At 36.2% G+C, this 14,108-nt stretch overlaps 1 protein-coding gene across 9 annotated transcripts in view; it reads left to right on the forward strand.

Moving 5' to 3' along the window:
• The window catches only part of Cntn6 (contactin 6), a 370,745-nt gene that overhangs the window by 338,643 nt on the left and 17,994 nt on the right, over positions 1 to 14,108 (forward strand). For all 9 annotated transcript variants that reach the window (XR_003956233.1, XM_011241409.3, XM_006506384.3 and 6 more), the window contains 5 exons: positions 1,194 to 1,369; positions 1,723 to 1,840; positions 2,479 to 2,637; positions 4,400 to 4,549; positions 7,451 to 7,521. Coding sequence is in view for 8 of the 9 variants with exons in the window: in XM_011241409.3 (XP_011239711.1) it covers positions 1,194 to 1,369; positions 1,723 to 1,840; positions 2,479 to 2,637; positions 4,400 to 4,549; positions 7,451 to 7,521 (674 nt within the window). In the remaining variant the exon portion in view is untranslated. The remainder of the gene's footprint in view (positions 1 to 1,193; positions 1,370 to 1,722; positions 1,841 to 2,478; positions 2,638 to 4,399; positions 4,550 to 7,450; positions 7,522 to 14,108) is intronic.

Genomic DNA, 14,108 nt, shown 5'->3' on the forward strand with positions numbered 1-14,108 from the left:
TTAGTGGGATTGCAAGCTTGTACAACCACTCTGGAAATCATTCTGGCGGTTCCTCAGAAAATTGGTCATAGTACTACTGGAGGATCCAGCAATACCTCTATCGGGCATATATCCAGGAGATGTTCCAACTGGTAAGAAGGATACATGCTCCATTATGTTCATAGCAGCCTTATTTACAATAGCCAGAAGCTGGAAAGAACCCAGATGTCTCTCAACAGAGGAATGGATAGAGAAAATGTGGTACATTTACACAATGGAGTACTACTCAGCTATTAAAAAGAATGAATTTATGAAATTCCTAGGCAAATGGATGGACCGGGAGGGCATTATACTGAGTGAAGTAACCCAATCACAAAAGAACTCACATGATTTATACTCACTGATGAGTGGATAATTGACCAGAAAGTTAGAATACCCAAGATATAAGATACAATTAGCAAAACACATGAAACTCAAGAAGAAAGTAGACCAAAATGTGGACACTTTGCCCCTTCTTAGAATTGGGAACAAAACATCCATGGAAGGAATTTCAGAGACAAAGTTTGGAGCTGAGACGAAAGGATGGACCATATAAAGACTGCCATACCTGGGGATCCATCCCTTAATCAGCCTCCAAACGCTGACACCATTGCATACACTAGTAAGATTTTCCTGAAAGGACCCAGATATAGCTGTATCTTGTGAGACTATGCCTGGACCTAGCAAACACAGAAGTGTATTCTTACAGTCAGTTATTGGATGGATCACAGGGCCCCCAATGGAGGAGCTAAAGAAAGTACCCAAGGAGCTAAAAAGGTCTGCAACCCTATAGGTTGAACAACAATATGAACTAACCAGTACACCCCAGAGCTCATGTCTCTAGCTGCATATGTATCAGAAGATGGCCTAGTCTGCCATTATTGGAAAGAGAAGCTCATTGGTCTTGCAAACTTTATGTGCCTCAGTACAGGGGAACACCAGGGCCAAGAAGTGGGAGTGGGTTGGTATTAGAGTTAGGGGGGTGAGGGTATGGGGGACTTTTGGGATAGCATTGGAAATGTAAATGAGGAAAATACCTCAAAAAAGGTTATTTTTTAATACTGAATATATTGGTGGTTCGCTCTGCCTTTAATAATAGCATACCATTAAAAATGTATATTTTATAAATATGCTGATACTTTTAAAGATTTTAACAAGTATTTTTTTCTCAACAGAGAGAACGATCATTACAGTACCACCATCTAAAATGGATGTTACAGTTGGAGAGAGCATCGTCTTACCCTGCCAAGTGTCTCATGACCCCACCATGGAAGTTCTATTTGTTTGGTACTTTAATGGAGATATTATAGATTTAAAGAAAGGAGTAGCCCATTTTGAACGAATTGGGGGAGTAAGTGTCTCAAATTGCTAAGTTTTTCATAAAAGAAATACTGTTTTTATATGAATCCACATGGTTCGTAATCATTCTCTCTGTCTTTATTCACAGGCAGAATCTCTATCTGGGTATAAAGCTGCATCTGTTTTTGTTTTGCCTTATTTTATGTATTTCACAGAAATACTGGTTTTCTGGATGCAATTAGAGTAAAAGGGATAATAAAAGGGATCAATTACGGAAAACTATAATAATCAGTATATCTTCTAATTTCAAAATTGTCTTATGTTTAATATTTACCCAGCTGTAAAGAAAATGGGACCCGCTGTGTGTGATTATGTTTTTATCCAGTTCCTTCTCTATGTCTTCAGGAATCTGTTGGGGATTTGATGATAAGGAATATTCAATTAGGCCATTCGGGAAAATATCTATGCACAGTACAAACAACACTAGAACGCTTGTCTGCTGTAGCTGATATCATTGTGAGAGGTGAGCAGAAATGAAGAAAGAGTGGTCCTGTCTTTTATTCATGGTCAGAAATGCCACACATAAATGGTAGCTGTTTGAGGGATTAAATGAGGATAAGTGGATGAGAGAAAACCATAACTTTTTCGCTTCATAAATTTCAAGATTCGATTTTATTAGGTTTGTGGTTATGGATCAAAAAACCAAAAAAAAAAAAAAAAGAAAAAAAGAAAAAAAGAAAAGAAAGAAAGATTGTGCTTAGCAAATAGTTCCAGTTCCTAAAATTTAGACTGGCCTTCTATTCAAACCATTAGTGTCCATGCAGAATAAATTATGTAGGATTTTACATTTGTTCATATTAATTATATTTACTTGAGCTACATTTGTAGAGAGACTGAAGATCAGTTTTTGAAATCTCATTGTTCTATGCTATTCAATAAATGCATGTTTTGTGGTCCCTTCTCTTTATGGGTGTTATTTGTAACCTAATGTGTTATTCAGATAAAATCCATTATTAGGATTTAAGCTGTATGTGTGTGCTACACATAACTTGTAATCTGTAATTTATTTTCCATGTATGGCAGGTAAAGTAAACCATTTTTGTCTTCAACTGATGTGCTAAAACATTCCCAACACAATACTAATAAATGATGTTTCTCCAGGTCCCCCAGGGCCCCCAGAGGATGTAAAAGTGGAGCACATCTCTAGTACGACCTCCCAGCTCAGCTGGAGACCAGGTCCTGATAATAACAGCCCCATTCAAATTTTTACTATTCAAACTCGGACACCCTTTTCTGTGGGCTGGCAAGCGGTTGCTACAGGTAAGTGGCCAAGGAGATTTGTCTAGTAATGGTACACATAATATTTTAATTTTATAATCCTAAAAGGTTTTTGTAATTCCCAATTTCAATAATATATATGACCTCACGCCAAAACTGAAGATTTCTCATATTAATAATGTAATACACTTGAAAGATTGAAAGAAAAACAAGAGTAGATAGGAAGAAATTATAAAACTCAAGGCTGAAAACAGTAAAATTGAAACAACAAAATATGCAATAGAATCAATGAAGAGTTGGTTCTTCAAAACAGAACAAAATTTTTGACCAAGGCAATCAAAAGAAAGAGAAAGGGAATCCAAATTTCAAAAATTTGAAGTGTAAAAGACATTACAACAAAAAAATGAGGAAAATTTTAGAGTTATAAAGAAATAGTTTTAAAATATGTATTCTACCAAACTATAAAACCTAAAATAAATGAATTCATGTCTTGATATACAGGGCACAGGAAGTTATATGGACCCCAACTCCCTAGTTAAGTATAAGCAGTAACTAAATATCTCAATTACAAAAACATCATCTAGGACCAGATGGATGCACGGCACAAGTGCACAAGACCTTCAAAGAATAACTAATGTCAATATCTCAAAAGTTATTCTGGGAAAGAAAAACAGAATGGACATTTTCAAATTTGTCTTTTGAAGCTCCTATTTCTCTAATGCCAAAATTACACAACAAATCCTCATTTAACAAAAAGAAAGTATAGCTCAACATGTCATAAATATAGATGCAAATATACTCAATAAAGTGTGTCCAAACTAAAGTTAAGAAGACATCAAAAAACTTACCCACAATGATCAACTAGCTTCATTCCAGAGATGCATGGATGGTATACATATGTAAATCAAAAAATATAGTCTATCATATAAACAGTCTAAAAGACAGAATATACAAGATCATTGTATTAGATGTAGAAAAGGCTTTTTTTTTAATAAACACATTCCTTCATTTTAAAAGTCTTGGAGAGACTAGTGATGTGAAGGTTATCACAGTATAATAGAGGTGATTTACAGCAAGACAATAGCCAACATTATTGTAAATGAAGAGCAACTCAAAGCTTTCCCATTAAGAGGAACACGACAAGAATGTTCACTCTTTCCATTCTTGTTCAGCATACTGACAAGGCAATTGAAGGAGATCAGAAAGATACAAATAAGACAGGAAAATGTCAAAGTATGTTTATTTGCAGATGATATAATATTATACATGAAAGTCTTTAAAGACCCCATTGTGAAATTCCTACAGCTGATAAATGCTTTCAACAGAGTAGCAGGATGCAAAGTTAACACACAAAAAGCTGGTAAATTTCCTATATTGAAATGACAAGCAGACCTATAAATAAAACACAGAAATATTGCCTCAAAATTTAAAGTATCTTATAACTCTAACTGAGCAAGTAAATCACTTACATACTAAAAACTTCAAACATGTTGAAGAAAGAAATTGAAAATGTCATTGGAGTTTAGAAAGATCTCACAGACCCATTGATTGGCAGAATTAACACCAGGAAAATGACCAGACTGCCTAAAGCAATCTATAGTTTCAATTCAAATACCATCAAAATTTCCACATAATCATTGAGAGAAATCAACTTCAGACATTGAAAAAAATTGAGATTCTTATGAAAATAAACCAAAGAATCAATAATTCTGGACTCTTGACTAGTGGATATTTATTATCCTAAGTGCTGTGTTCTGATTTCTGTGGGTATTTTTGTTTGTTTTTGCTTGTTTACTTGCTTTAGTCCCTGAAATTCTCAATGGACAGACATACAATGCAACAGTCGTTGGTTTGAGTCCTTGGGTGGAATACGAATTTCGTGTTGTTGCTGGGAACAACATTGGAATTGGAGAGCCAAGCAAACCATCAGAGCTGCTGAGAACCAAAGCATCAGGTAAGATATAGATGTTTTTGCTACAGACATGGAAGATCCTTTCTCTTCTGGTTCTTAGAGAAAAGCTTCTGTGGGTCCTTTAGAAATTTTAGAACAAAATTAGTGTTGATGAGTTAGTGCTTCTAGTTTTCCCCTTTGTATTGGATAAAAGCCAGGTGTATGCCCTCCACCTCATTCCCACAATCAGGGCTTGAATTTGAGTAAAAATAGTGTTAAGAAGATGTTTCTAAATAGTTTTTGAGAGGCAACCTTTAATAAATTTCTTAATTCCAACTCAAATAGGGATTCTATAGTTGGAAGAAATGTTAGGGCTTGTCCATTAACGTGGTAGTAAAGAATTAATACAGCATTTATTTGGCTCAGCCAGCATTCATTTTCATCTATTTTTTTCAACTCTGATCTAGATACAGCTTCACAGAGAAATTCTATAAATTCTCCTTCGTGCAAATGAGATAATATCTAATCTCACTGAACAAAAATGCTAATTGAGCATCAGCTGGTTCACTGAACAGCAAAGCCCAAGTGCAACTTTGCTCCAAATCATGTCTTCCTAAGTTCTTTATCACAGACCTTCTTTGTCTCGCCCCAGGTTTCACATCCACTGTGGTATCCCTAGTGTTTTGTCATGCAAAGCTCACACACTTCCCATTCTTAATAAGCCATACAATGTAAATTCTCTTTGTTCTTGTTGCCTCAGTTAAACAAGCATGAGTTATATGTTAGTTTCCATAAAGTGTGCATAATTTTCAAAATTATGACATACCAACCATTATTGTTGTTCTGAACTTTGAGATTTTCATAGACATTCTAAACAGGACTGTATCACACTAAAGTACCTACCCACACTTTCTTTCTAGTCATCAAAGACTGACTTTTCCTCAATATGGTTTTAGTATTAAAAATAGTTAATTTGGAGGACCTGAGAAGTTGAAGGAGTTTGCAACCCCATAGGAGGAGCAATAATGTGTACTAACCAGGACCCACAGATCTCCCAGGGACTAAACCACCAACCAAGGAGTATGTGGAGGGACACATAGTTAGAGTCACATATGTAGCGAAGGATGGCCTATTTGGTCATCAATGGAAGGAGAGGCCCTTGGTCCTGTGAAGGCTCGATGTTCCAGTGTAGGGGAATGCCAGGGCCAGGAAGCAGGAGTGGGAGTGTTGGTGACCAGGGGGTGGGGGAAGGTGATAGGGGGCTTTCAGAGGGGAAACAATGAAAGGGGATACTATTTGAAATGAAAATAAAGAAAATATCTAATAAAAATTTTAAAAGGATATAAAAATATTTAATTTTAAAAGTTAAGAAAGAACAGAGTGAAGACGTGCATGTCTCAAACCTTCAGAGTTCTTCACTTCCTTCTTCTCCCTTGGAGCTGTCTTGAGTTCATAGGATACATATTGAGCAGCTCATGAGCACTTGTATTTCCAGATCTAGTGTTCTCTTTTGGTTTCCACAGGCACTTGGAAAGACATAGAGCACATTTACACAGACACAAAAATACATATTTTGTTTTTTAAAATGAGTGTTTAAAAGGGAGTATTTTCTGCTTTTCATTATATGAGAAACTAGGAAAAAATCATGAACACTTAAGTAAAAGGAAGTATTGCTTACATAACTGAACTTTGGAAATATCTCAAGTATACGCGACACTGTGTTGAGTACACAGTACTACTCTGATGACATTGCCTGGTCATGCTGCTTTGACAACATGAATGTCAACACTTGGCAATATGATTTATGTTCAGCTGATTTTTATGAGGATCATAAGCAAACAAAATGATGGGTAAATTGAACCTTAAAATGTCTGTTGGGAAAATGCTATCTTAAGAAAGAACATCAAATCATCATAGCACTATTGCTAGAGATAACCACAAAAGAATGGCGTGACCAGCCTGGGTGTCTTTAAATTATCCCAACGGTTTGCAAGAAAAATGACATGATTAATCGCGGTCCTTCCCCATCCATCCTCACACAAGGTTGAGTGCAATCCCCAACCATACCTAGAAATATTATTCCAAATTTCTGAATCCTAGACAAAAATGGTGACCATGAAAATAACTTTGGACGATTCAATGCTTGAAAGCCATATGCAGAATCTGTACACAGTACGGATTTAGGTTGTTTTTGCTATTGTGTTAATAGAATATTTTTAAGACTTCTAAGTATATGACAAAATCTGTATTCTGAGTCTGACTCCCTTTGAGAGGTATCCCAGAACCTGTTATATTTGCCACTTACCTGGAGGCAGGTTTACCACTAACCCTCATAGAGTTGAATAGCATATTATTCACACCAGTGTTTTCAGTGTCTTAGTCTTAGACCCAAAAAGTAAGCTGAAGTCCTAGCTCCTCAGCCATGTTCTTTACAGGAGAACACTACAATTTCAAGGGTGAAAAGTTGAAAAATACACTTATTCACCCCAGAGTAATGTGAGTACACAAATTCCATTTTAAATGTTAAACTATCCCAATGGTTAAAAAAAGAAAAAAAATCCAGCTTGTTTATTGACAAAAAATAATGAATTAATGTACTGCCTGAGTAACTTGTTTACAGCACAACTGTATAATTAGGCCCTAAATCAGCAGTGTCACCGTTACCATCTGAATGCAACATCATTTTGCCAATTAGTAGATGATGCATAATAATGTCAAACACATGATGTTACTTGATTTTTAATTAATTTTGGAGCCAAGGTGCCCATGTATCAAACAAAACTGTGTCCTCTCTTTTAGAAATTTGGATCTGTGTAAACATCATTTATGTTCATTAAAAATGCAACACTCTCTCAGTTTGCCAGGATGAGCGCTTTGAAAGGTGAAACCCTCCCAAACAGAACTCTTCTTGATGAAGACATTCCTTTCATCCTAACTATCCACATTTCTCTTGGTTGTCTACAGTCCCCAATGTGGCACCAGGAAATATCAATGGAGGCGGTGGAAGCAGATCGGAACTTGTCATTACGTGGGAGGTAATTTTCTGTCCAAATACGTTATTTTTACAGAGAAAAACTTAGCTGGCCAGGAAGAATATTGGAAAAACAGAAACACCAAAGTTTTATTTGATCACTACAGAGGACATATAAAAATTCAGGGTATCAGAGCACATCACCCTGAGAAGGAGTTATTTAGGGGTGGTATTATGCAGTTCTTATTTCCAGTAAAGCAAGAGAATGTGACAAACTCAGCACAAATTGTCACATATATAAAAAACAATGTCAGTATCTACTTAGCAGTGGCCGGCAGTATTGTCATTAAGACTAGGTGGGTTGGGTACTCTTTTATTGATTAGCTATGGAATTTTCTCATTGTGGGTATGGTAGACTTAGAAGAGCATAGACTAAAATGGATTATTGTTCTAACAGTGCTCTTTATGGCATCAGCTGTTCTTTCCCAGCATGTAAATGAAATCTTAGGAGCATCAAATAGCTTTGCTGCTCATTGTGTTTCAAATTAACATATAGATTCATTTTTTTTAGACTACAAATTTTATTATCGTTTGGAATCATAAACTTGAAAGTAGTAATGTCCAATCTTTTGACATTGCAACTCTTTCCAAGTTGGCATTGCAAAACCCGACAATATATCTCCTAACATTTTAAATACATTTTCTATTTTGTGTTGAGCATCAGTCGTGCATTCATGCATGTACTCACAGAGCTGCATGCAGCCTGCAGGGTAAGGGTGAAGCTTGACTGCCTCAGTTAGCCAGGACTTCCATAGCATGTAGGGGAAGGGAGTCATCTCCTTCCCTGTCCTCCATTCTTCACTTAGATTTCTCCTTCCTCTTTCACTCTGTTGCCTTTTGACTCCCTGACTTCCAGCGATTTGGATGAAAAGAACATAGCTTTAAAAATGTGGATTTCTGACACATTTCTAATTTTGCTATAGCCTTTATCACACACACACACACACACACACACACACACACACACACACACACACACACCCCAAAACCCCAATGAACCAGACAAACAAAACATAACCAGACAAATAAACAATAATGCAGGTACTTGATAAAGCAGTGAGATGTGTCTGGCTTTTGTTATTTCTTGTTGTTTTGTTGTTGTTGTTGTTGGTTTGTTTTGCTTTGATTTTTAAAAGTTTTTTGGAATATGTTCCTCAGGTAACATCCTACAATATTATTTCAGTGGCAATATAGAGGTACTTACAAGCAGCTATTCAAGAGAATTCAAAGTTTCTGCATTCTGGTTGTCTGTGGCTAGATTCCCTTTCTGTCCTTTAGGCAGGTGTCCCTGTCAGTGGGGCTCAGGGAGACTCTCCCATTGCAAGTGGAATATTTGATCTCAAACAAGAACCTTTCCTGTTCTTTAGGTAGAAGGTCAGTCACTGCATATCTGCATAGCCTCTCTCTTCTATCCCATCAAAATCTGTAGCTCTCATTTCAGTTTAGAACTTTGTCAGGCCTTTGTCTCCTGAGAGAACTGGCATTCTCTAAATTCTAGAAAACACAGACATGTAACACTTACTGTTCCCTACGACACAATAATTCAGTAAGTATAACTATCCTCTTTTGTTGCCCTTGGTGGAGAGACAGGAGTACAACGCTGGTTCTTTATATCTTTGCCTTAAAATGGGATGACCACAGGAATTATGGGTAAATATTTACATGAGTGATGTATTGAAATACTGGTCTTATCTATAAATAAAGAACAATTTATCATCAGTAAATGTTTTACAATGACTGGATTTTTACAAAGACTGTGCTCAGTGGGTAATAACTAAGATAATGAGTATAGGCAGGTGTGAGGAAACAAAGGGAAGACCAGATTGCTACCCAGCAGCCAATAATGCATAAGGCAGGTTTACACAAGAATTATCTGATTCAAAATGTCACTGATGACATTGTTGAGAAATTCTTTACCAGATAAAAAGAGGGAAGAGAATGAGCAAGGGATTGTGAGACAATATTAGTCATTAATCCTGCTTATATTGGGGAAAAGAGGAGGGCAGATATTTACTCAAGATTATAAGTGTCAGTGGTACACTTACTACAGTTGCCTTGAAAATGATCCTTTCCCTACATCTTTTGCTCCCTGTGGATATTATGGAGGACAGTGCTTAGCTGGTGTGGTTCCCTCCACAACTACTCTGTGGCAGGAACTGCGAACTGAGAGCATAGGAAGTTTCAGGCCTACTAGGGAGGGACATATCATCTGTGGAGGACTGCAGGGTCTTGTGGGCCACTCAGAGAGACTCATACCATTTAGTCCTTCCAATAAGATTGAAGGTAGAGGGGAGGTAGGGGAGTTGAGGAGGAGGTTATGGGGGACTTTGGGGGTAGCATTGGAAATGTAAATGAAGAAAATACCTAATTAAAATAAAAAAAAGATTGAAGGTAGAGAACAGAGAACAGTGCTGTCTCCTAAAGAAACTGAAAAGTAAACTGGTTCACATGGGACCTGGAGAATTTCAACACAGCATTCTTAATTCATCCCCTTCTATGTTGCTCTAACTTATGGAAACAAGTTTTCCTATAGCTACTTTAAGCAGTAGATCAAACATATTATACCTGGTGATTTGAATTTGAAGTTTCAAGGAAATTTAACTAGAAAATTCCTTTTGATTTTTCGTCAATAAGACATTTAGATTTCTATATTTATTTGAGGCTGTATAAAAATATTCCTTACAACAGAAGGGAGTTTTGCTGATTTCCTGCTTGGTTTCCTTCTCCTCAAAGATCAGAAATTCTTTGGTTCTTAGGAAAACATTTTATGTACACTATTTATTAGGGTAGATTGTGTTATTTTGCATTTTTGGAAATTTAAACTGTTATATTACAAATTTTAATATCAGAAGTCAAATACAAACTGAATGCTAATGTTTGTTCTCATTTTATGGTCCCTAATAAGTAAAGTGTAAGGTGGTATGTCATATCCAATGTGGTTATAACCAAGAATATAGGAGAAAACACCCATGTGTTAAATGCCCAAGACTCAGGTTGGCACATATCTTACACAAAGTGAAAATTTTGAAGACTGCAAATAATTTAGTCTTTTTTTTATAAATTTCACTCTGTTATTATACTCCTCAAATATTCACATATCATACAAATGACGAGGTGTGATTATGTTTCCTGAATCTTTATTTTCTTTAATTTGAGAATTTTATATGTAAGTACTCTATTTATATTGTTTCTATTGCTCCCTTACTGCTCTCCAACTTCCTGTGTCACCCTGCTGTCCTTCAAATTCATAATACCTTCTTTTTTTTTAATTATTATTGGGGAGAGAGACAGAGAGAGATAAAGTGAGACAGAAGAAGAGACCAAAGGAGACAGAGAGACAGAGAAGAGAGAAAGAAAGGGAAAGGGAGATAAAGAGAGAGAGAGGCAGAGAGAAACAGAGAGACAGAAGGAGATACAGAGAATCAGAGAGACAGAGAGACATAAAGAAAGATACCTAGAGACAGAGAGACAGAAGGACACACACACACACACACACACACACACACACACACACACACACAGAGAGAGAGAGAGAGAGAGAGAGAGAGAGAGAGAGAGAGAGAGAGAGTTCTAGTGTAGCTCATGTATATGTATTTAGGGCTGATCGCTTGGGATTAGATGACTTGTGAGGGATCTCTCATGAAGCAGACTGATCTTCACTCTCTTAGTCATCCGTTCCCTGTAGCTTTGTGAGATTTCTTCCAATCCTGTGTACACCTTAATTGGTGTTATTGTGCAAGTCTTGGTGATGTATTTTGTTAGAGATTTTTACCGGGACAGTTTTCCTGTCATAGAGAGAAGACTCTATTGCACAACAGATATTCTATTCCTCTGGCTCTTAAAATCTTTCTGTTCCATCTTCCACAATGTTTCCATAGCCTTAGAGATAGAAGCTGTATTGTAGCTCTATCACTTGTGGCTGGGTACCCCATGTTGTCTCTTTATTTTGACCAGTTGTAGATTTCTGAAATGTTCTCTGTCTGCTTTGTAAAGAAGCTTATTTGGTGAGAGGTGAAACCGATGCTTATCTGTGGTTATACGGATTGGTTTTTAAAATGCAGTTTAAAATTGTACTTTTGTAGGAAAGTGATAGTAGTAGTTTCTACTTTAGAGCTTGTGGCCTTCCTCACCAAGGGTATACCACTAAGTTTACAGTCTAATTGAACAGCTCTTGGTGATCCCCAAGTTATAAGTACAACTATTTCATCCATGGTAACATCTTATCATGTGGCCTATTCATTTGTTGTTGTTCAAAGACTTTACAATTGTGTAGATCTATTGATTGCTTATCTCCCTTAACAGCTTACACTATAACTTCTCATACTATGAGGACCAGTTCTGAGGTTATGAGAGTTCTAGATCAGTTTGTATTGATTCTTTGTAGCCCCTTGTCTGAAGTGTATGGTGTCATGTCACACAAACTCTTACTTTTAAAAACAACCTGTAAGTAAGATGTGACTAGTCCTCTCTGCTTGGCATTGCTTCATACTAAAGTGTAATTGAGCATTATTAGTCCTTAAGAATTTTAAATAATTTTACATTCATTTGAATATCTGAAACATAGAATTTTCTCACTTGGAAAAACAAAACTCTTTTCTGCTTTTTTAAAGTACTAGGTAGTTTCTGTTTTGTTTTGTTTTGTTTTTGTTTGTTTATTTGTTTGTTTTTTAATCATGTGGCTCTCAGTCCATAAATGGAAGAACTGAAATACGTCACTTTTGCTTCATGTTAAGCTGATCTTACCAGTCTCATTCCTTTTTTTGGAGAGACAACATGATAAAGAGGGAATGTTCTTTACTACGAAGCAAGTGTTCTCTGCATATGGAACTGAGCATGGACTGATGATGCATCTGAGAATGAAGAAACTTCAAAAAAATCAAATATATATTGCTGAATTCTTATAAGCCTTCTCCAAATCATTCACAAATAACTCTATAATTCTCCCCCCCCTTTCCCAGGAGAAAGGGTCTTACTCTTTCCCAGTTTCATCAGCTGTGTTTTTTGCTTTCTCATCTTTTTGTTCACTGTATTTATTAGACTGTTTCATGTGGGAGGAAATAGAGAAAAGTTTGGATCATCCCGGTGAACGGGGATTTACTTTAAAGCTACAGAGAAGGCAATGAGGAAATGAAAACATGTCTGCAACTGAGCAGCCAGTCAATTATGGATGTGGCACATCGTCCTTCTCTGGGGGCCATAGGAGTTCAAGGCAGTTGTTCCTAAAATCCAGGCCCAGTGCTCCTAGGTTCTTATGTGTGGATGCAACACTATCCATTTCCTTTGCTTACAGTTTGTGTATGACTGCTAGCAAAGCGGTATCTCCTCTCTACCTACTTTAGAGCTTTCAGAGATATCTATTACTTCTATTATTTTCTGCATGTGGCATATGTGTGCTTTTGTGTATGAAAATGTCCACATTAAAATCAGAAGACAAATTGTGAGTGTCCTCACTTACCAACCATGTGAATCCAGAAATGGAAATCAGGTCATCGGAATGAGCGACAAGCACCTTTCCTTGCTAATAAAGTCTGTTGCCTGACAACTTTTTTTTTCTCATCCTTTTCTTTTTTATTATTACGTATTTTCCTCAATTACATTTCCAATGCTATCCCAAAAGTCTCCCACACCCTCCCCCCCACTCCCCTACCCACCCATTCCCATTTTTTGGCCCTGGCGTTCCCCTGTACTGGGGCATATAAAGTTTGCCTGTCCAGTGGGCCTGACAACTTAAATAACAAAACAAACACGTAGACTCTCCTTGTCCAATGTCTTTTTTTTTTCCTCATATTTTCTACTTATTGCCTATGCTGGATTTTGCTTTGGTACCTTCCAGACTGCAAGCTTCATATAAAAAAGCTTCAAATAAAGTTCTATAAGAAGAGTCAATTGGGTATATTAATTGCTATAGAGCATTAAAGAGACTGCAACTGGAACTCACACAGATACTGGAATATGTGATGTCCTCTGCAAAGCTAAAGTAATTTAGTAAGTTAGTATGTGACCATAGAGCCACCAATATTAACACACTTATCCAATAATAAAATAACAAAATAACACAACAGAATTTTTCCTGTAGAAAAACAGAAAGTTCTATTGATTCATAAATATAATATAGTTATAATCATGTAGGATGATTGTCCAGTATGAAGCAGAATTTCATTTCTTCTTGCTGGATAACATAAGTTTTGTATCTACAGAGTTCTGAAAGAACACATAACAGTTTTGTTTAGTGAGAACAGGTTTTAACTGTTTTGTGTGGAACTTGATTTCTAGAAATTAGCAATGTATACTTTTTTTTAAGTCAGGAAAAATTCAAACTGATGTTATTAATGAAGCAGATGCTTTAAAATACTGAGTTTTTTATGCTTTTTAAAAAAATACTATATTTCTTAAATTGAATGTTATTAAAACTTGATTATATCACACTTAGAAGAATTTTTGAAAAATTGAAAATGACATATATTTAGCATAAGTAGTTAATAGGTTAATTTGGTAGTGAGCTTAAAATTCATGTAAGATTATGTTTTAGCTTGTATCATTAAAACTTACAATCTTCTACTGTATTTTATTATTGCCATTTATTAATGATCA

Source organism: Mus musculus, chromosome 6 (genome assembly GCF_000001635.26).
Source record: "Mus musculus strain C57BL/6J chromosome 6, GRCm38.p6 C57BL/6J".
Taxonomy (NCBI): domain Eukaryota; kingdom Metazoa; phylum Chordata; class Mammalia; order Rodentia; family Muridae; genus Mus; species Mus musculus.